Here is a 27,977-nt window from a genome sequence, read left to right on the forward strand (position 1 = left end):
GTTTTCGGATTTTTTCCTTTGCTTATGCTATAAGACCTACCTACCTGCCAAACATGATTCTAGGTCAACGGGAAGTACCCTATTGATTTCTTGACACGACAGATGGCCTGGAGTCATGGTGAGTGGAAGAATGGTAGGCGAGGATGAGATTTGCTACTGCGACGTACCTAAGATGATACGACAGGGAAGCTGTTATCAAATCAAACAACTCTTCAGAGCACATCTCAAAATAAAGAGTCGGTAGACCAAACGAGCCGACTTTTCATCGGTAGGTATTGTTAGTAACTCCAACGTTCAAGTCAGTTTACTAAAATTCCAATATCGATACATTTGGCAATATGCCAACTTTTAAACAGATGGACGTTTCTCTTTAAGATTTTATAGTTACAAAATATTACGTAGCGGACAACTGTAAAGAACCACGAATGTTGTTCAAGCAAGATAAAAATGGCATTATGATAAACATTTGAGAGGAAACAGCCACATGTTACTCGATTTTATCGCTGTTTTGGTAAATACCATTAAACCTTAGTTTTTACAGTCTATCACTATGTCAATCACATAAAAATTAAATGAAATTGTTTATTACTTACTAGAGGATGCCCGCGACTTCGTCCGCGTGGATTTAGGTTTTTAAAGATCCCGTGGGAACTGTTTGATTTTTTGGGATAAAAGGATTCGATTTTTGTTTGAAAGGTGGCTTGATCGAGAGTGTTCTTAGCTATAATCCAAGAAAATCGGTTCAGCCGTGGGAAAGGGGTGTTATAAATTTTTAATTTACACTTGTATTTATTTAAACAACTTTCTTGCTCAATGCTATGACAAAAAATAAAATACAGGATAGACCTAAAAACAAAGGGCGACCTTATCACTATTGTGAAAACTTATAAAACTGTAAGACGGGGACTGTGCCGTTACAATACCATAACTAGGGCACACAGATCTAGATACGATTTTACTTTTATAGTACAAAATTGCAGTCAGTTGCCAACAAAGCTTTTAAACATAAAAGCCTTCGATCATTAAGCACTTTAATAAACCTAAAGTAAAAACTGAAAACCGAAGTTCCTACAAATTCTGTATCTTAGTCTTTATTTTGAACTATATGATGCCCCTGACTTTATCCGCGTGGATATAGGCTTTTTGAAAATGGGGGGGGGGGGGGGGGCTTCAAGGCATTTTCTAGGCAAGCGCAACACACAAGCCTATCGTGCAATAAAAGACACTTTGATTTTCCGGGAAAAACTTTTATGTTAATTCAAGAAGCCAACTTTTTTCATCAGCCAAATCGGTAATAAGCCAATATGATTCAGAATATTGTGTTGCGTTGAAGGCTTACTATAGAAATGATCCTATGAAGTAGAGTCTTGATGAATGATTCGGATTATGTCTCTTTAGAATAATATTTAGGAATATTGTTGAGGTGCGAAATCCCTAACATCAAAATTCGAACATTTGTTATTCAGTCAAATCATCACTTAAGAGGGGTCTCTGCGTCACTCGCTCCATACAAACATAGTTCGCCTCTCATTGGAATACTAACCAATAATACTCAATGGAATTTTGTAGAAACGTTCCGGGAACGGGAATCTATGCCTGTGGTTTCCAGATTTCCGTTAAAATATTCGGTTTCAAAGCTACGCGGTCTTAAAAATTCACATACAAATCTTAGAGCCTCTGTAATTTTAAAACTACACATTATTAGAAAAATCTAAAACACCACAAGCACAGATATTAGTTTCTAGAATATGTCTGCAAAATTTCATGGACTTTGGTTGCTTAATATTCAAATGAAATTGGAACTACGTTTGTATGGAGCGAGTGACGGAGAGACCCCTCTTAAGGCCAATGTGATGTTGATCTTGGCCGCTAAGTGGCAATTTGATCCGCTTACATCCCGAAATAACCTTTGAAAAGATTAAGCGACTCCACTCAAATGAAAAATTAGGAAAAGCTCATTCAAAACCTTGAGGTAGGTAATAACAACTATCATTGTTTGTCGTCTAGTGCAAGCACGTCGCCAATAAAAAAATCTTTGATTTTCCGAGATAAAAAGTAGTCCTTGCGTTAATTCAGCGAACTATCTCCATTTTAAATTTCAGCCAAATCGGTTTTGTTATTGTATAGCGTAAAGGACTGCTAAACATACAAGCTTAAATTTAGGATATTAGGATTATGAAAATTTTATTCAGGAATGTTATTAAGATGAGAGTACATCGAACATGTGTTATTCAGTCAAATCATCACTAAACCACTGCGATGTTGATCTTGGCCGCTAACTAAGTGGCATTTTGTTCCGCTTACATCCCGAAATAACCTTCGAAAAGATAAAGCGACTCCACTCAGATGAAAAATAAGGAAAAGCTCATTGAAAAACTTGAGGCAAGTAATAATATTTATCCTTATAAGTATGATAATATTATTATGATTTATTTTGAAAACCCTATTAGGAGCAGAATCTAAAATTCAAATGAATGCCTTTAAATAGTTGTTGAAACAAGAGCTTTAATTTCTTCTTTGTGTTTATTTTATTAACCCCCGACCCAAAAAGAGGGGTGTTATAAGTTTGACGTGTGTATCTGTGTATCTGTCTGTGGCATCGTAGCGCCTAAACGAATGAACCGATTTTAATTTAGTTTTTTTTGTTTGAAAGGTGGCTTGATCGAGAATGTTCTTAGCTATAATCCAAAAAAATTGGTTCAGCCGTTTAAGAGTTATCAGCTCTTTTCTAGTTACTGTAACCTTCACTTAAGTAACTTATAATATCTTTTTTCTTTCATCATATAATATTTCTTCGGAATCAAATACAATTTCAATGTAGACGGCTGGAGACCTCGCAAATCGCAATCTTCTATTACGAGTAAATAGAATTTTGTATCGTTATTTAGGAACAAATGAATACGTTGTGTCGTTTTACGTAACATACACAAGGGACTCGTGTATGTTACGTAAAACGACACAAAAATATTATTAAGTACACTTAATTATTATTATTATTAGCTTCTTTCACAAAGAAGGAGACTCAATCATCTGCAAATAAAGTAAATAAGCTACCTATTTTTCGGATCGTTCAACATATCACAACATTTCAAGTAAGTATTTTTAACACCTAATCAGGTATAAACGAAGGTATTCATGTTTCGAAATAACATGATATTTACCAACAGTCAACACGCTTCTGACTAAAATTGGATTAAGTACGCAGTACTAGGAACCTCTTTAATTTCTGCTCGTATACCTAAATAATTTATATTTGATTTTCAAACACAAAAAAGCACGTGTTTTTTCTGAAGGTCAATAATTAATTATTTCACAAAATCCTTAGCACAAACGTAGATCCTCATATCTATATGAAGTTGAGAAAGATTATAATATATTACATCTTTATCATCAAAACTAACCCATCACCAGCCCACCGCTGAACACAAGTCTTCTCTCAGAATGAGAAGGGACTTTTAGATTTAAGAAGAAAAAGATTTTTCATATTAATAATCCGTGCACGAGTTGGTTTGCTAGACCGAACCGGGTTGTATCCCATTCAGGCACAAAAAATATTTTTTAATTTAATTCTTTGCCCGGCCTCGTACACTGTAGGATGAATCATCCTTGATTCATAATTATTGTATAATCGCCTTATTCATAATTATTGTATAATCATCTTATTCATAATAAAATTATATTATAATCGCCAGCAACAAGACGTGTCATCACTCATCGTCATCAAGATAGCGCGCGACGTGGCACGAGATGTAAGTAAGTATGGTGAATGGAAACTGCATAATGTGAATGAAAATATTGTCATATAAGAAATGTCTGACGACATCGGGTGACGTCGCGTGACTTCGCGAGATATCTCTGGTGTCGCGCGACATTTGCCCTCTAATCAATACATGGCTTTAAATATTAATTGCCTTGAACCAATGACTTTCTAAGCATGGACACATCGTGGCATACAACACAAGAGCCCAAACATGGCACACGTTTCTAAATTCACCCTATGTAGCTTCAACTGCTCCATTTATACATTCCCGCTAACATTCAAGTCCTGTAAACTAACCCCAGTGATTAAGCCGCAATGTAAATCGATTATTGCACTCGAAGCTGAATAAGGTGATTTTAGAAGCAAACTTGAACAAAAAATGGAATGGAGTAGTGTAGCACTATTAATTTTTGTTATTTCTTTGAGAGATTTTTCGTTTTTGTAAATATGAAACTATTATACTATATCTATACTATATAATAACTATTATACTATTCTGCTCGTGTTGATTCACTGACTGACTGACTGACTGACTGACTGACTCATTTGATCACCTCTTCTGTAAAATTTTGTATGTTTTTTTTTACCGATGGTTTCGTATAGAGGACAAAAAATGATTCGGAGGAAAAATATGGATAGAGCTGATGATTGAGGATTTCGGTGAGGAGCACGGCCAGGGTATTGAAGATAGGTGGGGGGTGCTCGAACAAATGTCACTCAGAACTTCATCCAATTGACAGGGAGCTGAAAAATAAAACCAAAATGGCAGTTTCAAGATGGGCCTTGAATCAAGATGGCCAAAGGCCTCCCACCAGCCGACCTAAACCAATTAAGAAAATCTCAATCGGCCCAGCTGGGAATCGAACCCGGGACCCTCGTCATACAAATCCACCGCGCTACCACTGCGCACCGGAGGTCGTCAAAAGATCTATCTATACATATTATAGTAAAATTGTAGAAAAGTGGTGTCTGTACAATGGAAATATATAAAAAAAAGTAGCAGGGGTTGTTATTATATCGATGCCGAACCCGAAATTGTAATTAATTTTTTTTTGTCTGTTTGTCTGTGTGTTTGTGCACGCTAATATCAGAAACGGCTTATTCGATTTAGATACGGTTGTCACTAATATATTGTAGTAAGCTTCACTTAACATTTAGTGTTTATTTCATGTCAATCGGTTTATAAATAAAAAAGTTATGTCAATTTAAAGAATTACGGTGAACATTTTTAACGTACAGATACACGCCTCGCGCGGCGAGCGTCCGTGGCTATATAAAGCGCGCTGAGAGCTATTCCACGCGAACGAAGTCGCGGGCACAGCTAGTAATAAAATAAATGTGATACAAAAATGGCCAATAGATTTTACATTGAACAAAAAAAAAGCTACTCCACAGTTTTGTTTTTCCGACATTCGTGACGCGCCCTTCCATCTGTCTCTTTCCGATGTGCGTGAAAGAAAGGAATGGGAACATTGTAAATAATTTTAGATATTTCTAGTGTTTTCAATGGTTTTACTAAGTATTTTAAACTTTTTCGCATGTTATCTTACGTAAATAAAATTAACTTACCGGTGGTAAGTCACACCATCTCTTTTCTGCGGCGTTAACGTATTATTTCGGCACTTTTTGATCGCGCATTTAGGCGTCTTGACAGCTTTGCAGTCAACATGCGACTAATGAAGAAAGTGTGCTTACACCGAGTATAAGCACACTTACTTGGTCCCTTGTTATGCGCGCCAGTGCGATGTCTTTGCTTAGAAAGTCATTGCCTTGAACAGAAACAAAAGTGAAATATATCTTATTCTAAAAATTATAACAACTTTAAGCACGGTTTAAACAAACGCTAAACTCAGGTGTTGTATGGGATAAACGTGTTTAACGACTGTTTAAAATTTGCAGTAAGACAGCTTTTGTGGATACGCATTTCCCACCCATAACTCAGTGTAAAGTTTGTTCACTTTTTCACCGAGGTTGTTCAAACCTTTTCATTAAACGGCGGCCAAAACTTTTTATCCTTTTGAATTTATGGGCTTAATCTCTATTGAGCTTTTTTAATCCTAATTGAATCGTAAAAAAATGTATTAAAATAATACTTCTTAAGAGTTTATAATATTAGATATTCATAATGAATATGTAAGAAGGATTTTTAAAAGGGCCTTAATCAGTTGTTTTTCTTATACTTATTTTAACAGTAATTGTATCACCTTTCATCAGACGAGTATAGTACAGGACTGAGCACATCGACCCTACTGCATTATATTGTATCTACGTAGTTGCTCTATTTCACACTGTAGGTACCTAGTCTACATATTAAACTTTCTGTTATATCAATTTTAGCACCTCTTATAAACTTTCTTCAGATTTTCCTCACAGATAATTCCAGCTAATCACAATACATTTCGTAGACCGTTTTGGGTCATTTAGTTAAAGCTATGACATCAGCTCGTGACGAGGGTCGGATCCTCTTTTCGTAAAATATCTAAGTAAATGTATAATATTGGTTACCGTAAATTCACGGACAATTTACCTACTAAGATTTGTAAAGAATTATAAAAATACCTACTAACCGAACCTAAATCCACGCGGGCAAAGCCGCAAACATCACGTAGTACCTATTTAATAGTTAGGTATGTGAGTGCACACGTACCTACACGTTTTTTGTGCATGGCACTAAGCACCAAAGATGTCGCGTAGAAATCGATAGAGGCTTTATAAATTTATTTCTAGACAAGCTCTAGATAAGTTACATTGGAGTTTAGACTGTATTATCACCATTAGTCTGTGTGATTGCTGTTAAGGGCTAACTTACCGTGGAACAAACAAATCTAATAGATGTATATATAATAATAGAAAACAATTTGTTACAAACCCAAAGCTACCTATAAAATACGGTTGAGTGCGACAAAGAAACCAATGGACAATACATAGCTGGTTCAATTGATTCGCATTTCGAATTCCTTTGAAGTTGGAGGTTGAGTAAGTATATTATATTGGATAATTTCACTTTATTTGACCAATACTTTTCTTGTAAAGAAGAATATTGAGTAATAAACATTTTGCATTATACAGCGGCAAAGTTATTCAACAATTTTATGAACTTCATAGTAAGTAGATTGTTTCGAGCTGCTAGAAATGCTTTCAAAAACCATTCAAAGTTCAAGAACTGCTGTAATACTCGTACAATAGCAAGTTATTTTAGTTTCATTCTGAATCTTAAGAATGGCTCTTTGCAAACATTTGAGAGACTTTTTAAAACATCACAACATTTTTTAATTAGTAGATATCATATCATATCACATTAGTAAGAAGAGGATGCAAACACTCTAAAATTTAGTTGTGTTCAGAAATAAGAATCAGTACCATTGTAACTAATCCCGTAAAATTGACGAATCTTAATCTATCCTTTTCCGCAGGAAACATTAAGAAAGGGATTGCAAGAAATATATTCAGACTTTAGAGATTATGTACAACAGAATTAGACACATTGTTTAACATGCTACGAGTAGAATGAGACGCATCCGTGCGCAAATGTTTTAACCAAGACTCGTCCCGGCCAAATTGTAAATGTGGAAGTGTGTTTGTTTGTTAGTTGGTCCTTCAATCACGATGCAACAGAGTATATTGAGGTTATTTTTTGCATTGATATAGTTAAAGACATATGTGTTTCTACAAATATCTTTCAAAAGGTGTTCACTAAAACTAGTATAAGTAGTAGGTTACTTATGCGACTTTCTAACGTCCAATTTGCATTAGGCTTGACGAATTGATCATGATAGCTAGATTGTGTGGAGATGGCTGTTTGCATGACAATTAGTATACATTGGATGAACTGATATATACTCGTAATTAGATCAAGCTAGGTACGTCATCGTGCAAATTGAACGATAATGAACACGTGTGCACATTAGTATAAAGTTTGAGGTCTACCTAGATTAGATAGATTAGTGAACCACATCGACTGGTATTATAGTCTGTAGACTGTTATTAAAAATAATAAAATCAGCGAATCGACTCGGCACACTGTGGCGGAGTGTCGGTGATGGACGCAGTTTTTTTTATACTCTTTATTTTTAGGAGTTTTTTTCCGTTTGGAATATGTCACTCCGTAAGGCCACATTCTACAACCACTTATTTGCTTAAGGCCTTCTTGTAAAGCCATAATAAGCCCTAGCCTCATCCGACAGAGGTTGGGATAGGGTGTCGTTACAGCCGCCGATCTGGCGAAGAATGGGGAATTGACTGAATATCTCCCATCTCTCCGCCTCGTTACGAACATATTCCACCAATAAATGGTATACGTCCTCCGGTAATGGACGCAGTTGTATAGTGTCTAAATATCATCTAAGTATATATAATGTGCTGTCGGCCGCTATCGGCGGTGTTCCCACTAGATTACAACGTGGGGTTATTCAAGGCGGACCAACAAATTCCTGAAGGCCGGCAACGCATCGGCGGTGCCTCTGGTGTTGCAAATGTTCATGAGCGGCGGTAATCACTTAACATCAGGTGCCGCTGTCGCCTGCTCGCTTGCTCGCTATTTTATTAAAAAAAATAAAAAATAAAAAAAATATTTCGGCTCGGCGAGCCTTGTGAAGCATAAAATTTATGCACAAATTACCTAGCTAGACAATAAAATTGACTGAAATTCTGGAAAGAAGTCGGTTTCGGAATAATCATGGAGCAACTATAACAATGAAGCACCACTTTTCGAAGGAAATAACTTCTCGACTTTCGAAATAACTTTTTATTTCATTGCAAGCAATAATAATGTTTAATTGGTAGAAATAAAATTGAAAGCATCCAACTTTCCAACTTAATGAGTTAATTGAAACGAACATAATAGCCGCGAAGTGGCCACGTTTATTTCACTTTAACAAAAAATGATGCGCTGAATCTCATCATCATAATATCAGCCTGCGGACGATCTCAGCGAATCTCACCCAGCCAGTTCCCGCCACCCTCTTTATGTCGTCCATTATGCTAGAGGGTGCTAGGCTACGCTTAGGTACTAGTACTCTTAGGTAGGCGGTCTTCATTTTTTCGACTCCAACGTCCTTCGCTCCTGCAACAAGCATGGCCTGCCCACGGTCACTTTAGTTTATTTATGGTTTGGTCTCGTCAGTGACCTTGGATATCCTGCGCTTAATACTATACCTACAACGATTTTTCGTATAAATTATGCCAGGAATGACATCAGAATGAAATTATTGTGAACTACTTGAATATAATCCCATTGATTTAGGTTTTTAAAATCCCGTGAAAACTCTATATCATTTTCCGAGATAAAAAGTAGCCTATGTACCAAATATTAAAATCATCTTTATTAAACTGGTGGACCGTGAAAAGCTAGCAGACAGACAGACACACTTTCGCATTTATAACATTAAGTATGGATATTGGATATAATACACTTTAATATTTCCATTGATCAATCAAGCTATTCAACCAACCATAATTGTGTTAGAAACATGTAACGATCAGAATAAATTGGCTTATGTATATTTTGACTCAGGAGTTCAAAGATGTCTGTATCGTCAGGAACTTTACCAGAGACTAACTTTGTTCGTACAATAGGTTTATTTGAAGACCCCCTGACACAGTTGCCTTTCTCGTAAATACGGGCTCGTGTAATAAGTAAGTTACAGGTGGAAGAAATTGCTCTTTCTCTCTATAACATTGCGTATATAAACAACTCTCTATAACATTGTATAATAAAATATACTTAATTTGAAAAACTAAGGCTTATTTATAGTCATCATCATCATCATCACGGGTCATCTCTCAGGATCCGTATTCATTTGAATAGGAAGAAAGGAAGACAACGCAAGACGTCCCAGCCATCTTCCCATATAACCAAGGTAATAGAACCTACAGTACCTACTCATGGGATTTTACGTCGGTATTCGAGAGTGTCTGGTATTGAAAGTCCAAACTTCAATACTACAGGTTTTTTAGTTTCCGTTTGGAGCGCTAACTGTAGATAATTGCCGACAAACTTGAGCTTTAAAACAAAGCTCTTAAAGTGCATTTTACGTTTACGCCGAAGTGTTTGACGTTCGAATTATGTAAAATCACTTACTAAAGCACACTGAACAAACACAAACTCAGTGCACGCCTACACAATAACGTAAACAAAATAATGTTATGCAGACTAGAGGCGAACCGCAACCCCCAAGCGCCGATCTTTGCATCAGCGCATTTTTAGGGTTCATTTCAAGACATTCTTACCATGGGTCAACGGGAACTACCCTATTAGTTTTGATTCCCTTGACGGGTATTGACAGACACGACAGACAGACACACAGACAGGCAACGAAGTGATTCTACAAGGGTTCCTTTTTTTCTCTGGAGATAGGAATCCTAAAAATAATAAAAGCCATACCAAATAGTAAGTAATTGGGTTTCCACTGAAAGTTCCACTGAAGGAGTGGCTTCGAGGTTAATTCCGTTGATTCACACGCCCGCGATAAGACAACAAATAACAGACATAAAAGTTTTAGTAGCCCTTTCGCAATCGTAAAAACGCTATTCAAAGTTAAAAATACAAACTACGAGTTATTATGATTTTTTTATTTCATTTACAAGGAAAAATTAGTGCTAAATTATATAAATCTGCGTAGAACGTTAGTGTGGAGGTTTCGTATCACACACTTTTTCCGTCTATTATTCTCGATTTCGTAGCTTTACAGCAAATCACGTGTCCACCTCTAATCTGCTGTTTTATACTGTACTAGAGATGTCCGCGACTCCGTCCGCGTGGATTTAGGTTTATTTAAAAATCCCGTGGGAACTCTTTGCTTTTCCGGGATAAAAAGTTGCCGAAGTTAATTTTCGGGACGTGCCTCTGTACCAAATTCCATATAAATCGGTTTGACGGATAAATTCTTAAGAGACCCCGGTAGGAACTCTTTGATATTCCGGGATAAAAAGTAGCCTATGTCCGTTCCCGTTGAGCCGAGAAAACGTAGCAGACAGACAGACAGACACACTTTCGGATTTATAATACTACTAGTAAGTATGGATGGAAGTATGGATATGAGTACCACAGTACTTTTATATAAGTATCACAGTATACGTTAAAAGTTAAACTGGAGCCTCAGGTACACCTAGAGTTTGATTTGTATTGAAAAATGTAACCAAAGAATTTTATAGCAGGTATCTTCCAGGCTGTGTAACAGCGATTGATGATTTATTTAACAAGACTGTAATTCGAAAATCCGCAAAAAATTAGTCTTAAGTGAAAACGGGCAAAGTGTTTTGTATCGTATACCTTACGCGTAATTATATTAAGTGGTAAGAAGATAACCATTCAATGTATTGGTAAGAGGCCAGCTGTTGTTTTCATTGCCTATACATCAAACACAGTGTCCTTTTATGGGCCATTTATAAAACCCGCAGCTCAGCTTACTTACGCTTTGCTCCAGAAAAAAGCTGTTTTAATTGGACGTGACAATCTTTTGCAAAATCTTTTTACATTCTTTGCTATCTGAATAATGTTATTAGTTTTAGGGGATAGGTACCTAAAATATTTGTGGAATCTAATATGTAATATGAATAAAGTAAACAAGATACTTACATAACGTAATCATACGTTCCTGCGTTATATTATTGAACTCACATAGTATGTAAATGAAAGGAATTAATTATCTGGAAACTATAATATGATAATAATAGGTATAAGTACCTAGTTACCTATATTTTCTCATATACGATTATTTAAGATATAAATAATATGTAGTTACAATATTTTAGGCTAATTTCGTGGTTTAAAGACATTATGATAATGTAAATAAATAACGGGTAGTACCACACAGCAGCTACCACAATTAAATTATCAGTTGTATGTTGTATGAGTATCGTACTCACTACTCATATACAACTGAGACGAAATATTGATAATACGTACCCGTTATTTGCGTTATAATATCATGTAGAACGTTACAATATGTATTGTACTCTGGTACTACTTAAATACAACTCCATTTTTTGAAGCAGTTGAGATCTTGAGATATGTTCTTTGGAAGATTTGAAGGTGACAGTAGATAAAATGGTTCTGTGCACAGAATAAAAAGTACCTACTTAAACTTATCACTAACACTACTTTCATAGAAAACAAAAAAAAATACTTAGCATAGTTAAATTATATATTATAATGTTATCTTATGGACTCTTCACTCTGTCTGAAATAATTTATTTTTTATTGACATCAAACTTAATAAAGACTGTGCAAAATCGGGGCGATAAACATTTCTGTGGATACAAAGGGTTTCAAGATTATTTGCCTGCTATCAAAGAGAATAATAATTAATGGAATAATTTTATCATTGACTAGCCGATGCCCGCGACTTCGCCCGCGTGGATTTAGGTTTTTTGAAATCCCGTGGGAACTCTTTGATTTTCCGGGATAAAAAGTAGCCTATGTGCTAATCCAGGATATTATCTATCTCCATTCTAAATTTCAGCCAAATCCATCCAGTAGTTTTTGCGTGAAGGAGTAACAAACATACACACACACACACACACACACACACACACACACACACACACATACAAACTTTCGCCTTTATAATATTAGTGTGATAGTAAAGGATGCCAAAGGGTTCAAGTCACTTCAAGTATTTTACGACCTTCTAGTACTTGGGCAAGTGTCTACCATCTGCTAGTAAGTCATAAGTAAACTTTTTAATGACTGAAGAAAGTCGGAACCCTAGAACTTTCTATTTCAACACAATGTGTCCCAAATTGTAAATCTATGGTTCCAAACAAAATTCCCTCTAAGTGACTTAAAGTAAAACTAAGTCTGGTTTACAGTGTTTACACGGCATTAACACCGCACGTTTTTATGCAGGACAAAGAGTGAATACGAAGTCCTGCATACACTGAGTACAGAACCGTTCATATGGAAAACTGTGTTATTTTTTTTTCCAGCACAAACAACGTTTTTTACAATAATTCCCATCAAAATAGAACCATAAATAAACTTAGGTATTTACGATAAGAATAAATTAAGGAGCGTCGATGACCTCATGGTTAACACTTCAGCCTCCTACCCGGTTCGATTCTGGCACGCATCTCTGTCTTCGAAGCCAAGGGCATTTTAAGCAATTTAATATCACTTGCTTAAACATCGTGAGGAGACCTGCATGCCTGAGGGTTCTCCATAATATTCCCAAAGGTGTGTGAAATTTTCCAATCCGCACTTGGCCAACGTAGTGAACCTGGGCCTAAACCCTTTTCATTCTGACAAGAGGCCAGTACTTAGTTGTGGGCTGGTGATGGTTTGAGATATGAAACGTTTAAAATGTAAAGAATATAGCAATATGAACCTACCTATTTAAACATAGTATAAATGAAATATTGTCTGTGTGTGATTTGTTTCTCCGGAAAATACGATATCTCTATGCTATGATTATTTCTTATGTAAGTACAGTGTTATTGACACGTGTTGTGTTGCTAAAATTGATTAATGCTCCACTGTTCGGCAACAACCATTCGGAAACAATTGTGCTTCCTGTAATGGACACAATAGAAACATACATAGATAACATGAAAATCATACAGAATGACAAAAAGATTGTTATTTCTACAAATTAGATAACCATTATTTGTTTAGAATAATTTGATCTAAAACAAAGTTTTTTTTTCTTAATCTTACGATTTGTACTTTTACGGTTATCACACTAATATTATAAAGGCGAAAGTTTGTATGTGTGTGTGTGTGTGTGTGTGTGTGTGTTTGTTACTCCTTCACGCAAAAACTACTGGACGGATTTGGCTGAAATTTGGAATGGAGATAGATAATATCCTGGATTAGCACATAGGCTACTTTTTATACCGGGAAATCAAAGAGTTCCCACGGGATTTTAAAAAACCTAAATCCACGCGGGCGAAGTCGCAGGCATCGGCTAGTTAGGTATAAGAACCTTCATCGGAAGACAACTTTATTATTTTGATCCTGCAATATCACCTTGTAGTAGGCAACATTGCAGAGTAAATTGGATAGTTTTATATTTTTTTTAATTTAATTTACTAAATAGTGGCTTCTATGTGGCATCGTCAGAACACTAACCCTGGAATTCATACTCAAGACACGGGCTTCTTTAGAGGACTATTCAAACGACATGTCATATTCTACCTTTATGATAATTAAGGTATCAGACATGTTGTCTGTATCGTCCTGAAGAATCCCCTATCTTGAGTGTGAATTCCGGTGTAAAATACTTGATGGTAATTCTTTGTCAGTAGTTGGAAACTACCCACGGCTGATCCAGCCTACCAAACCAGACCAGAGGCAATTAAGAAATTACAATTACCACAAATTGCCTCTGCCGAAAATGGAACACTTATTGTTCCTACGGCAGGAATAGACAGGTCGTCGAAATATCCACTCGTACATTAGTGAAAGCCTAAATAGCATTTTGAGATAAGTGATTTCAAAACGCAATTAATACTCCTACTACGTAGATATAGAAATTCACGCCATTGATCAACATATTAATTATATATTATCTATGTCAAAGGGATGGACAAGCTTCAGTTGAATATAAAGGGTCCCTAATTGAAATTCTATTCATGCAACAGAAAGGACAATATCTTCAAATTGAATCTTTACCTTAAATATGGCTCTGGCATTTCATGATTAATGTAGATAGGTAATGAAATACTAGATGAATATCTAATATAAAACAATTTCGTAGTCCACGTTTGTCTGTAGGTAGATGGAATAGGGAGATATTAGATTTTAATGTCTAAGCCCTAATTCGCACGAGAGTTAAAAAAGCGTTGACGTATGAACAGATACTTGGGAATACATATTTTGTTCTATTTGAACGCTTTTTTAACGGACGTTAAAAAGCTCTCGGGCGAATGAGGCCAGCTTCTGGAAAAATTTCAATGCGGTTTTCAGCAACATTTAGATTAAGCATCGTAGCTCCTAAACGAATGAACCGATTTTAATTGAGTTTTTTTTGTTTGAAAACTTGATCGAGAGTGTTCATAGCTATAATCCAAGAAAATTGATTCAGCCGTTTGAAAATTATCAGCTCTTTTCTAGTTACTGTAACTTTCACTTGTGGGGAGTATTATAAATTTTTAATTTACACTTGTAATTAATCAATTGGCTTATCGGTGAAGGAAAACATCGTGAAGAAACCTTCATGCTTGAGAGATCTCCATAATGATCTCTAAGTGTCTGTCAATCCGCACTAGGCCAGCGTGGTGGACTATACCGAACTCTTCTCATTCCAAGAAGATACCCCTTTCAGTAGTGGGTTATTAATGGGTCGATGAGGATGATGAGGAATTCATGCAAATAATCACGTCAATCCGTTGCTTGTTTAGGGGTCGATTGAAAGACAATCCAACTAACAAACATACTTTTGTATTGTTATTAGTAGGGATTTAGTATAACGGCTGAAATTAAAAAAAAATCATAAAAATGTGTGAATTACCTGCTTAATTATATCTACATTTTCGTTACATATACTTATAGAAAATTCTACACATTTATTTTTCGTTATCCATTTCCCCTCGTGTAAGCTGAATAATTAAATCCCTTAATACTCTAGCATTTACTCGTACCGTGTTACTTTGTGTTAAAACTCAACGCTTTAAGCGGTTTAATTTTGCTCCAATATAGCAATGAAAATTTATGAGGGTTTTCGCAAATAAAATTCTTTTAACGGAAAAATAGTTCATCCATTTTGAAATCAAAGATAAACAACAAGCTTACTTTTGCTATTTTCGCATAGTAAATATCTAATAGTAAAGAAATAAACACGATAGAGTTCTTTGAAAACAATTTATTAATAGCATCCATAGAAAAACAAAACAAAAATAAAACGCAAGATAAGAGGAACTCTAATTAAAACAAGAACAGCAAGACCACACTGGGAGCTAAGTGAAACGAAATAGTATATTTCAATACAAGTGCGGAAAGGCTGTCATTGCAAAGAGTTCCGACAAATGTCTACCCGAGCCGAGGCGTAGCTGAAGGCGAGGGTTGACAGTCGGAACGAGTTGCAATGACGGTTCCGCACGTGTACTGAACGACTATTTTTAATACAGTTGCGAAAAAATTAAGCAATTTAATAAAATAATAAAAACACAATAAACTCAACTAACTTAATTTAATTTAATGTAAAACAACTTTATTGTTAATAGATATAAAAAACTAGGGTCGAAATTACTCATTTTAGGCAACCAACAACTAAACTCGCAAAGAAAATTTCTGAAAAATGGCGCCAACCGTAGAATATAAGCAGAGTTTTTTTTTTTCTTCACCCATTCTGGTAGGCAAAGGGAACTATGCCCATACAGCCAAGTCTTCAGTAGAAGTTTTTTATTGATATGAAATGAAAATGAAATTTAATGAGATGAAATGAAATGAAACCTAACCAAACACATTCAATCAAATCATTAAATCTGATATTGAAACAAATTAGTAGCTTCTTATTAGAAATACGTATTTGCATGAATCATAAAAACTTCTATGAATTTTTTTAGTAAAAACTTCATGGTTGGTTTTTCTTTTTAATATTTTGACAGTTGGGAAAGAAAAAGCACGAGTGCGGGAAAGGTAAAGAAAAAGCACGAGTATGTAATAGCCCACATCCCGAACGCTATACATCCCTGCAATACGCCACTTTTTGAGCAACTGTATTAAAAAATATATATTTTGCTTAATTATCTCAAAAATAAAAGTAGTCGCAGGTTAAGGCTACAACAGCATATCATGGAGAATATTATGCATTGTTTCGGGAGCTGTCTGAAAGGGATTTTCCAGATTTACTTATAGAGTTACGCTCAAGACCAATAAAGCAACAATACCAGAGAGATAATTATGAGCAGAGCCCTCTCTTCACCCCCGTGCGAGGGGCGGCACTTCGCTTAGTTTAGTTCGGAGGCGCGGCGGTGTGATCTGAAGCATATTGTAGTCTTTGATCTGAAGTATGAAAAGACGCGGTAGCGACATGAGCGAAACGAACTTTTGTTTCGCTTCGCTCCCAACAATGTGGCTTGCGCTTAGTACGTGGACAGTCATATTATATTTTTCTGTTTATTTAGTACGTATTAAGTATTTTTACTTTTTACATATCTATCGCAAATGTCTCCAGATCTTCTTCGCGTGCAACATCTAACAACCATGAAATGTGTCGCCAAATTCCTGTATATAGGGCTGACTGGACACCCCAAGGACGATGCTCCTCCTGAAATAAGTAGTTACAACAATAGGTGGTTGCAAAGATAGGTGCAAAAAAAAATTACTGTCGCTACTTGAAACGTACTACTCATTAATTCATCGATTTCATGATTTAACCCATCACCGGCGCACTCCTGAGCACGGATGTTTTTATAGTTCTCTAAGTGTTTAGCCCATCGTCCACCACACTGGCTATGTATGGATTCGTAGACTTCACACCTTTGAGAACATTGTTTTTCTTCACCGTTAAAAAATACATACTAAGCTCCGAAAAGCTAAAAGTATGTGCCCGGGATTGAACCCCTGAACCCCCCTATAGGAATCTAACGTCTTAACCACTAGGCTATCACCGCTTTATGTCCTTCTCTCTGTGGCTTTACTATCAACCAATACATTTAGGCTGCTTTTCCACCAGAGATGTGCTATGCTACGTTGCTATGGATGCGTTTGATATCCACCAATCATATTCATTGGTGCACATAGCACTTGTGGAAACGGATTCAACTAAGATATGTTTTTATATGGAAGGATGCGTGCTATGGATGCCTGCTATATGGGCCGTCGCGAGTGGTGTAGCTATATATAACCCTACTGTTTACTAAGCTATTACACTGATCGCGAGCAATTTACTGTTATCTGATTCCGACGAATTGAGAACCTCCTCCTTTTTTCGTAGTCGGTTAAAAAGTAAGTATGGCTCCCACCATGAAATTTCACGACGTTGCATTACTTTGGATCTTTAGCAGCGGATACGTACGTGACAAAGGTCGCACCTTTGCTACATTAGATATGTTTTTATTTATTTATAGACATTTTGGCTAGAATAAGACCTGCTGGCAAGTGATGATGCAGCCTCAAGTGGTGTGCGCTTTTCTAAAAGATGTAGGTATATTACCTGCCTATTCAGTCTTGACTTGACGGTACCTATATTAAAAGCGAAGGAAAACTGATATCTTTGAATGAAAATATTTTACAAGTTTTATTTCACTCAATAAAGTGAGCGAGTAATTACTTTACTATTAATTTGAAACAAAATATTGAAAGCTCCAATTAAAAGCTCCTCAGCTCCTGCCGTGTTATATAAAGCTAGACCCCAATTATCTTTCAGTGGAATCAGCAAATTCGAACAGATGTTTTCTGTGGAGCGAGAATACTGCGTCACGTCAGCCAAATAAAATTGCAAAAGGCTTCTTTGAGTTTTTCTAGAAATTATACCGTTTCCTTACCATACCATTTTGATTTATTACCTTTGAAGATTAAAGACTATATAATATTAATCACTTCAAAATTGTTTAAATGATTTTTTTACCCCAATAGGAGAGGGTTATATATTTAGTTGACTATTTGGGAAGGAATATGAAAATACCTACCCATATCATGTGTTGATGTGTCTTATGGTTCATTGGATCCCTCATATTATCTGCTACACCACTACTTCTAAGCCAACGATAAGGCTAGGCTGTATTATAGCATCCTGACAAAACCAATTTACTGGATATAAAAAAAAACTTATTTATGTAATTTATGAATCGAGTTTGGAATCAAATGAACTGAATTACTAAGTAGATTCTGGAAATAAATCATGTAGAATAAATAATATGAAACGTACGTCCGTGGAGGTTATTTTAATAACAGAAGTAAGTAAGTAGTTCGTTTTAGAACTTAATCACATGAGTAGATCCATAACTTAACCTATACAATGAGAGGTATTGCTAAATAATTTCCCTATCAATGATGTGTATCTAATGTTAAAATTATCTATACCTATTATTGGTTTTAGACTGTCTGAAACTAAGTTGATACTACAGTGTCTCACCTGCAAATATAATGCTATTAATTTTCCTCCAATTAGTAGTAAACCTCCGTGGACAGTATCGTTTTTTTCCAAAGTATACGCTGGCAAAGACAAACAATATAAATTTTTCACGCTCTCTCCATTAAGCATCTTCATCTTGCTAAGGAAGGAAACTCAATGTTAATGTTGTAAAGCTACAGTGCATTTATCATGCTTTATTAAATTTACCGCACCCGTGATCAGCATATCCAGGACAGGAATCCGAGTACACAAGACCTTCGTACACCATTAGTGGATTTGATGGTGAATCAGACGAGCTATGTATCGTATCATACCTGTAAAGTACATAATATAATTACTATAGGTATAGAAAAAAAGGTTTTGAATGACTTGTCTCTCATCATCATATTATTATCATCGTAATCAACCCATCGCTGGCTCACTACTGAGTACGGGTCTCCTCTCGGAATAAAAAGGGTTAGGCCATAGTCTTCCACGCTGGCCAAGTACGGATTGGCAGATTTCACACAACTTTGAAAATATACATGCATGAAAGTTTCGTCACGGTGTCTTCCTTCAATCGTTAAAACATGTACTAAAATCTTAAAACGCAAATAGCTCCAAAAAGTCAAAGAGATTGAACCCCAGACTCTCGACTAGGAGGCCGACATTTTAAACACTAGGATATCGCTGCTTTTATCTCTGCCACTTATAACCACTCAGAAATACCTAATATAAAACTGGATAGGTACCTATCAATTAATCATGACCAAACTAATACTATAAATGTAAAAGTTTGAAGGTTTGTTACATCCTTCATGCCATAATGAGAGCACCAATTTGGCTGTTTGCAACAGAGATAAGTTGTATCCTGAATTAACACATTTTTAAAAAGGCAAATTCTTAAAAACCTAAAATCCACGCGGATTAAGTCGCGAGCAAGATTATAGTCTCAAATATTTTAGAATTCATTTCATGTTTCAGTTAATTATAAGATTCCTTAACTACGTTGTTTCGCTGCGTAGGAAACAAAGAAATCCAATAAAATCTTTTATTTGTTTTCGGAACCTGGCTTGGCCCTTGAAACGATGTTATGTAAGTAATTTCTGGGTAGTACCTACTTTCTATATATTTCTTCCCAGCTATTTCTTCGCTCACTTGACACTCGTTGAGCAAAAATTTAACGTCTTTAACGTAGTACTTTTACGGCTAAATACGAAATAAAACATAATTTAGCACTTAGGAGCATACCAAATGCTCACTGTTTTGAAAAGTGAAATAAAGTTTTATTACTCTCGCTGCCTTGAACCTTCTATCATGCTTAGCTACTCAATTTCCGGTAAACGGCGAAAAAAATTATTAATTCGAAATGCTTGAACAAGGTTTTAGATTTCTTTTAAAAGAACGGGGGTTATAAGTTTGACGTGTATCTGTGGCAACGTAGCTCCTAAACTAATGAACCGATTTTAATTAAGTTCTTTTTGCTTGAAAGGTGGCTTGATCGATAGTGTTCTTTAGCTATAATCCAAGAAAATCGGTTCAGCCGTTTGAAAGTTATCAGCTCTTTTCTAGTTACTGTAACCTTCACTTGTCGGGGGTGTTATAAATTGTTAATTTACACTTGTAAAGTAATGATATTTCATACATTTTTTATACTCATAAATGTTTTTACAGACCTATCTAGACCCCAGCCTACAGCAGTTGCGAAGGCGCCGCCCCGTTCAGCCACAAACTGATGAGACATCAATGACGTCGGCCGCCATCCACTGCATGTGTTTGCCATCGAGTTAATCACTTGAATTACGCCTGTACCATCAAATTAGAATTAAACATGGGTAACATTATAAAATAAGTAGGTACATTATTCATTTACAAATCTGACAAAAACATATAAAGTATGCCAAAATAAAATATTATTAGGTAGGTACTAAAATAAATCGTTTAAATCTTGAATCTGAAATCTGCAATATAATATTTTTAGTATATTACTAGCCTTTGGTGAATATATATTCTCCAAAGGCTGCCTTAACACTAAAATAGGCTTTCTGTGTCAAGAATATTAAAACAAGTGGTCAAGTGCGAGTCGGAGTCGCAAACGAAGGGTTCTGTATCATTGTACAAGAGATACCTAACACTATGTACTTTTATTTGATTTGAATTTGCATGGCAGCCATTTCGAAATTTTTATTATTTGTTGTCTTAGCGACTATAGAAATAGACGCTTTGTTCCACTCTCTACCTCTTACGGTTAATGAGAAACAGCCTGCTGACAGACAGACGGACGGACAGCAGAGGCTTAGTAATAGGTAGAGATCCGTAAGCACCCTTCGGGTATAACAGCACCCTAATAAAGAATAAAAAGAAATACAAATTCGTTTTTACGTCACTGAAACAGCGAGAAATTGAAATATTAAAATCGGTACCGATATTGTATAAATATCTCCGAGTTTTATCCTTCGCTTGAAATCGTGGATGAACAAAACTTCGTTTGACGTAAGCTATTCGTGCAGGCAGTCTCCAGCTATTGCCACAGTATGCTACGTAAGCTGATCTTCCTTCTATAACATTATTACGATTCCTGTATTGACGATATAGACAAGTTGCAGAAGCTACTAGCCAGTGGGGACTAATCGAAGCTGATTCACATCTTATCTGAAAAATAAATAAATAATGGAATATTTTTCATTCACAGATTCATGCTTTTTCAATTACTAAAGGATATTACAGATAGAAGGTGACATCTTGGTCATAGTTTTATTTAGTATTCTGCTTCATATATTCCTGATGAGGCAGCCATTCTGATGGTGTCGGTCAGCTGACCAAACAATACGAGAACAAAACGCGTAACCACCTGACCTATCGTCTGCCGAATTCCTAGGCTCGAATCGAATCTTCTAGGCTTGAAAATGAATACTTCTGCATTATTATTATAGTAATATTATAAAGTAAGCATCACTGAATCGTGACTATATTATTTGCTGTATTTTTAACCCCCGACCCAAAAAGAGGGGTGTTATAAGTTTGACGTGTGTATCTGTGTATCTGTGTGTCTGTGTATCTGTGTATCTGTGTATCTGTGTGTCTGTGTATCTGTGTATCTGTGTATCTGTGTATCTGTCTGTGGCATCGTAGCGCCTAAACGAATGAACCGATTTTAATTTAGTTTTTTTTGTTTGAAAGGTGGCTTGATCGAGAGTGTTCTTAGCTATAATCCAAAAAAATTGTTTCAGCCGTTTAAGAGTTATCAGCTCTTTTCTAGTTTTCTTGTTGAAACGAAGGTTAGATAACCGTTAGGTTCTTAATATTATGTCAATTGACAAATGTCAAGATGGACGTTGCCTAAATACATAATTATTTATTTGAAAATGATATTTTGGAAAACTCAAATACTTTGGATCGTCGGGGGTGTTATAAATTTTTAATTTACACTTGTCTAAAGAAACAAACACCACGAGCGGCATGCGCGGTGGAGAAACTTTATTGAGGTTGTCAGGGGCTTTTTACAGATCTATTATGTAAATTCGCGTGACTTTCTGGTGAATATTATTAAAGCTTGTTTCTTAGGAAATATTTAACTCAATTTCACTCTTCTCTCTCTTTAAATTAGTTACTTTGGTGTTTTGTAAAAATTAGTTTTTTGAATCGTACAATTTAATTAAATTGTGAAATATTAGATAAGTGAACACTAGGTCTATTTCTGTAAATCCCCAAAACAAAGCCTCACCTGCATTGGCTCATAAATATAAACAGCAACGAACGGAAAGTCCGACCAGTTAGCTGGTCGGCTTAACTCAGTAAAAGTTTTTCTTGCCATTTCCTTCGTCTTTGAAGTACTTTTACGAATCTCACCGACTTGAGAAATAAAATCTGTATTTTCTTTAAAATCATAATTTGCATGTTTTTTCACAAATCGCGTTATATTATTGCCATCATGATTAACATTATGAACAACGTGATCTAAAAATACCTTCTCTTTACTATGAATATTATTGTTATTAATCATATTCGTTTTATTATCTATCGACCTACGTGGTTTGTATGTTTCGCTGTCATATATTTCAAAGAATTTTATGCGGTCGTAAGCCGTTCTAGACACCAAGGGTGTGAACCGTTCCCCCAATAAAAAGGAAGACCTTTTATCTTCTGTTGTGTTCGTTTTATGTTTCATCTCTATTTTATTTTCATTTTTGGAGGCAAACTTATGATAAAAGTAGTGCTTTTCTTTCGATTTTTCTACTTCTTTAGGATTATGCGACGAGAAATGTTTATTATTATGATAAGATGATTGCATGTATTGTAACGTTGTAGGTTTACATGTTTCATCATTCACTCTAAATAGGAAGAACGGTGGACGTAGCAATGCAGCTTTATATTCATCGCTTTGAAGTTCAAACCGAGAGTTCTTTGGTATCGAACTTTTTCGATTTGCTCTGTCATCAGATTCGTCTAAATAGTAAAATTCAATGTAACTAGGAGTCGATGGTCTATCATTTGGCCGAGGATGCACAGCTTCAAAAGACTCTTGTAGTGGTTTCTGAGGGGGTACAGTAACTTGCAATTTGTTTTTACTGAACTGCCCCCTAATTTTAGACAAATTGTTGGAGTTATGAATAGCAGCAGAAGTGCTTTCTGTTTCAAGAAATGTTATCATTTTTCGATGTAACATATTAATTATTTCGTACTGTTTTCGACTGACTCTTCCTACTTGCCATTTACCTGATACTTTGGAAGGTGTTGTAGTTACATCAACGGCATTATTCGTTCTGAATTTATAGTTGGACGGTATAGTCCGTGTCCGTGTAGTGTAGTTTCGTGATATTGAATGCACTTCTGTTCCGTACCAAATTATAAACATATACAAATAAACACTACAATAGGTTAAGTTAAAATCTTTAACCATTATTATTTTTGAATTAAGTTATTATAACCACTAAAAAAATTTATATCTCGTATTTCAGTAAAAAATTATACGCGTAATTTCTTTTAAAATTAAAATTTTAAGACTAAAGTCATTGTCTAAAGATTGATTGAACCAAAGAGAGTATTATTATAAACTTTGATTTGATATAAGGAGGATCTCTATATATCTAATCAAAGATTATAAAGAGGATAATATAAAGAAAATTCGATAAAATATAATTCGTGTCCATGTACGAGTATGTGCATATCATACCCATATCACATAATTCGTAAAAGTATCTAGCTTGTCGTTTTTAAACCAATGATTTAAAGGGATACCCAGTAAATCAAATTTTGGCTTACTAAAAAATTATGACTGGGCTAAAGGTCAGTGCTGGGTACTGAAAATTAATCGCTCGTTCCCATTAGTTTGCATTATATCCAATTTTCTTTGTCTACCAATTTACAAAATTGCAAGTGTTTTAGTATCACTTCTAAATTCAAAATAATTAGTTTGAGAATGTCATATTTTGACATATTAAATCATTAAATATTTCTTGACATTCTGTAAGTCCATGACTAAATTTTAGTTTATTAAAGTCGCAGTAACATTTAAAATCTCGTGAAAGCAAAATTTTCTGTTGTTTCTCCTGGCTTAGTTTTCTGTGCATAAGCAATGTAAGTACTTACCTACTTTAAAGTGGCAATCCTAAAAAGTTCTAGGCAAGTTCTAGGTAACATACATCATCTGCCTAATAAAATAGTAGGTATATTAAACAAAGCTAACATTATAAAGGCGAAAGTTATTGTGTATGTATGTGTGTGTGTATGTTTGTTACTCCTTCACGCAAAATATACTTGACGGATTTGACTGAAATTTGGAATGGAGATAGATAATATCCTAGATTAGCACATAGGATTTTATCCCGGAAAATCAAATAATTCCCATGGGATTTTGAAAAACTTAAATAATCCACGCCGACGAAGTCGCGAGCATCAGTTAGTAACTTTATAACATTGCACAAATTGATGAAAACATAATATAAACGAAACGGACTAAGTTGGTGCAGTGTAAACGTTAAAATATTTGCCGAATTTTCTATCAACATCTTTAGAGAACAATCAATCGATCAACATTTCGGACTAATTTATTGCCTGACCTGGTCGAATCCCACTGGGAATTATAATATTGTCGTATAGCACAAGCTTAACAGAGCTCTCTCCGTCACTTACTCCATACAATCGTAGTTCCCATTTCATTTGAATATTAAGCAACCAAAGTCCATGAAATTTTGCAGACATAGTCTAGAAACTAATATCTGTGTCTGTGGTGTTTTAGATTTTTCTAAAAATATGTAGTTTTAAAATTACAGGGGTTCAAAGATTTGTATTTTTCTTTAAAAAAAGGCCCAACTTTGTGCTCGTTTTTCTAGACAACGAAGCAATTTAATGAAATTTGGAAAAACCACAGACCTAGAAAATTTAATGAATATCATGCAGTAAAAAAATTATCGTTATATATTTTATATTGTTATAATTATGTTGGAACTACGAAAACCAGAAATTACACCCAGAAATCTTGAAAATTTCGTGCTGTCTCGATTTCTGCAAGAGGGGTGGTGAGGTGCGGGGGACGACCAACCCCCGACGGTGACGGGGGGCGGAAACTGACAGTCTAAACTGGTCTAAACACACGGGCCACATTTAAACTACACCCGACTCTAAACTTGTCGATAGGTCTAACTAAATACACTGGTACATTTCAACTTGCGTTAGACGTATGCGTTACCTACTCAGACGTTGCCTGTAGATAAAAATATGTCTCATGTTTGCTGGCAATAGCGCATGCATCAAACCCTGCAAGTTGCACCTATTCCTCACCCAATACGCAATTCCTCACGCAATACGCACAGCTTTAATATTATAATTTTTGACAATGTATACTATATGTAATGCCATATCACAGGTCACTCTCTGATTTATTGCTAACAATTTACTTCCAAATCAATTCCAAATGCAAAGAAATCTAAGTGTGTTCAATTCACACTGCCCAATACCAGGACCTTAAATGACATAAATTCATTGATTAATAATCATAATATGTTGAAAATAAAGGAGAACCCCGTGTTTCTCGGTATAACGTTAGATGCAAAGCTTCTATGGAACACCCACATATCAACACTTGATGGTAAACTCAACTCTGCTGCTTACACTGTTAGAAAAATTCGACAGGTACTGACGTGGAAACTGCAAAAATTGTATATTTTGCCTATATTCACTGTATTATGTCTTACGGACTCTTGCTATGAGATAAAGCGATAGATATTGAGAAAAAAATGTATTACAGAAAAGGACAGGACGTGCAATTTATAATTTAAAACCGCGCGCTGCCATACAATAAAAATATAAGGAAATAAGTACCTTATTTATTATCTTATAGTAGCTTTTAAATATATTTACAACTAGCTAATGCCCACAGCTTTGCTCGCGTGGATTTAGGTTTTTGAAAATCCCGATCCTTTCATTTCCCAGAACAAAAGTTGCCTCTCCGTAATAGCCCGTCCCCGGGATGCAACTTGTTTCTGTATCACGTAAGAACATTTAAACGGATGATCCTTTTCAAATCCCGAGGGATCACCAGGATTTAGGAATGCAATTTCTTACAGCATCAGGGTTGAGGTCAACGACAAAGTATTTACTTGGTATAGATACCTTCAATATCAATTAATAATCGACACTTTTTAAATCCCATTAGCTTTAGTAGTCAGGTCCCCTGCAACATCAGGATTGAGGAGTTGGAATCCAAATTTTTTATTGAACAATGTCGCAAACTTTCTTTATCGATTAAAAAAACTAGCCAAAATTTCGCAGTTAGGTTACCTGCCAAATTTCATGGTTTTGAGTCAACGGGAAGTACCCTAGAGGTTTTCTTGACACACTCGACAGACAGAGAGATAGACAACAAAGTGATCCTATAAGAGTTCTGTTTTTCGTTTTGAGGTACGAAACCCTAGAAACGTAGGAACGGCATTCCGAACCAGTGGTAAATTTTTCTGACCATAAAACACTTTGAAGTTTACCTAAAAGTTTACAGGAATAAAAATTTATCATTGTACTCCATTCCATTTCATTCTATTCCATTCTGTTCAAAGATAAATAGATTATAAAAATATTTGTCACCGAAACAATAATTTACGATACATCAACCAATATCAATTTTACTGATGACAATCTGACTATTACCAAAGTGAACGACTACTATAATATCTATTATATACGACTAACATAATATGTATTATAAATTGTGTGCCGTTTGCATTCTCACTAAGTTCTCATTAAGTTTGTTTTATTTGGTTAAACTTTCTGGCATTTATATTGTTATGACGTTTAATTGGCAAACAGTCTGTTTATTGGCTGAAACTCAAAAATTCAGCCAATCACAACAAATAAAATATTTTAATAATGATTGATGCAGCTTTCTGTAATCGAAAACAAAATATTTGACATTAACTTGAATGTGACAGTGATTTCCGAGTAGGGTTGCCAGAGGCCCCGTATTTTACTGGTTACTGGTTGGTATTTCAAGATACAGAAACCCGTAATTATGAAAATAAAATATGGGGCAAATAAAACTAAATATTTTTAGGGTTCCGTACCTCAAAAGCAAAAAGGAAATAGGATCAATTCGCTGTCTGTCTGTCTGTCCGTCTGTCTGTCTTTCCGTCTGTCCGTCTGTCTGTCTGTCCATCTGTCCGTCTGTCTGTCTGTCCATCTGTCCGTCTGTCCGTCTCTTCGTCTGTCATGTGTTCATGAACAAATATTAGTATTTTCAATTTTCAAAGTAACTAAATATTAAATCAAGTAGGTTATTATATGAAAGGACTTTACCAGTACATTCTAAGACAGATTTTTATTTATTTTTATGCATATTTTTTTTAATGCATAACAGTTTTGATTTCTTGTGTAAAATGTCGAAAAAAAATACCCGAATACGGAACCCTCGGTGCGTGAGTCTGACTCGCACTTGGCCGGTTTTTTACAAATTCAGCCGGGCTGGCTTGCGAAACCAAACGCTGACGTTATGTCCAGTAGAAAGAATACATATTTTCCTTGTGCGACAATGCGTAGAATAATACCTGCGTAGCCGAAACCCACTCGATTTTGATCATGGCCGTAGCCAAAGAGGCGGAGGTTGGTTTTAGGATCTAAGCCTTTTTTTATACAAGTTAGCCCTTGACTTTAATCCGTCCTAGTGGTAATAGTGCAGTCTAATTTCTTGGCCGGTAGGGCCATACTAACCATATAACTAGCCATGACCCAAG

General features: G+C 35.5%; 2 protein-coding genes and 1 long non-coding RNA gene across 4 annotated transcripts in view; 1 reads left to right on the plus strand and 2 right to left on the minus strand.

The window, feature by feature from the left end:
• Positions 1–26,647, minus strand: LOC123866618. Its single transcript, XR_006796232.1, has 3 exons — positions 26,593–26,647; positions 25,954–25,958; positions 1–89 (listed from the first exon to the last, which is right to left on the minus strand). It is a non-coding gene; the product is annotated as an uncharacterized LOC123866618 (long non-coding RNA).
• LOC123866615 lies at positions 16,429–23,777 on the minus strand. Of its 2 annotated transcripts, XM_045908270.1 has the most exons (6): positions 22,481–23,777; positions 21,180–21,408; positions 20,433–20,562; positions 18,990–19,091; positions 18,778–18,916; positions 16,429–16,968 (listed from the first exon to the last, which is right to left on the minus strand). In XM_045908270.1, exons 1-6 carry the CDS (start codon positions 23,654–23,656, stop codon positions 16,849–16,851), a joined length of 1,896 nt encoding a protein of 631 aa, XP_045764226.1. In that variant the 5' UTR covers positions 23,657–23,777; the 3' UTR covers positions 16,429–16,848. The 2 variants fall into 2 exon arrangements, with proteins under 2 accessions (XP_045764226.1, XP_045764227.1); XM_045908271.1 differs by lacking the exon at positions 18,990–19,091.
• LOC123866617 (glutamine synthetase 2 cytoplasmic-like) overlaps positions 24,202–27,977 on the plus strand; it is a 34,105-nt gene continuing 30,329 nt past the window's right edge. The window contains exon 1 of the mRNA XM_045908274.1: positions 24,202–24,333. The gene's annotated coding sequence lies outside the window, so the exon portion shown is untranslated. The remainder of the gene's footprint in view (positions 24,334–27,977) is intronic.

This window comes from Maniola jurtina, chromosome 7 (assembly GCF_905333055.1).
Source record: "Maniola jurtina chromosome 7, ilManJurt1.1, whole genome shotgun sequence".
In the NCBI taxonomy this organism is placed as follows: Eukaryota; Metazoa; Arthropoda; class Insecta; order Lepidoptera; family Nymphalidae; genus Maniola; species Maniola jurtina.

Coding starts and splice junctions, on each gene's coding strand:
- LOC123866615 (XM_045908270.1), bottom strand. CDS start 23,656: ATGGTTAAAGATTTTAACTTAACCTATTGTAGTGTTTATTTGTATATG. Junction 21,409..22,480: donor ATATTTATGAGCCAATGCAG/GTGAGGCTTTGT, acceptor TTTATTTTTCAG/ATAAGATGTGAATCAGCTTC. Junction 16,969..18,777: donor TAATAGCATTATATTTGCAG/GTGAGACACTGT, acceptor TACTTATTTCAG/GAGGAGCATCGTCCTTGGGG.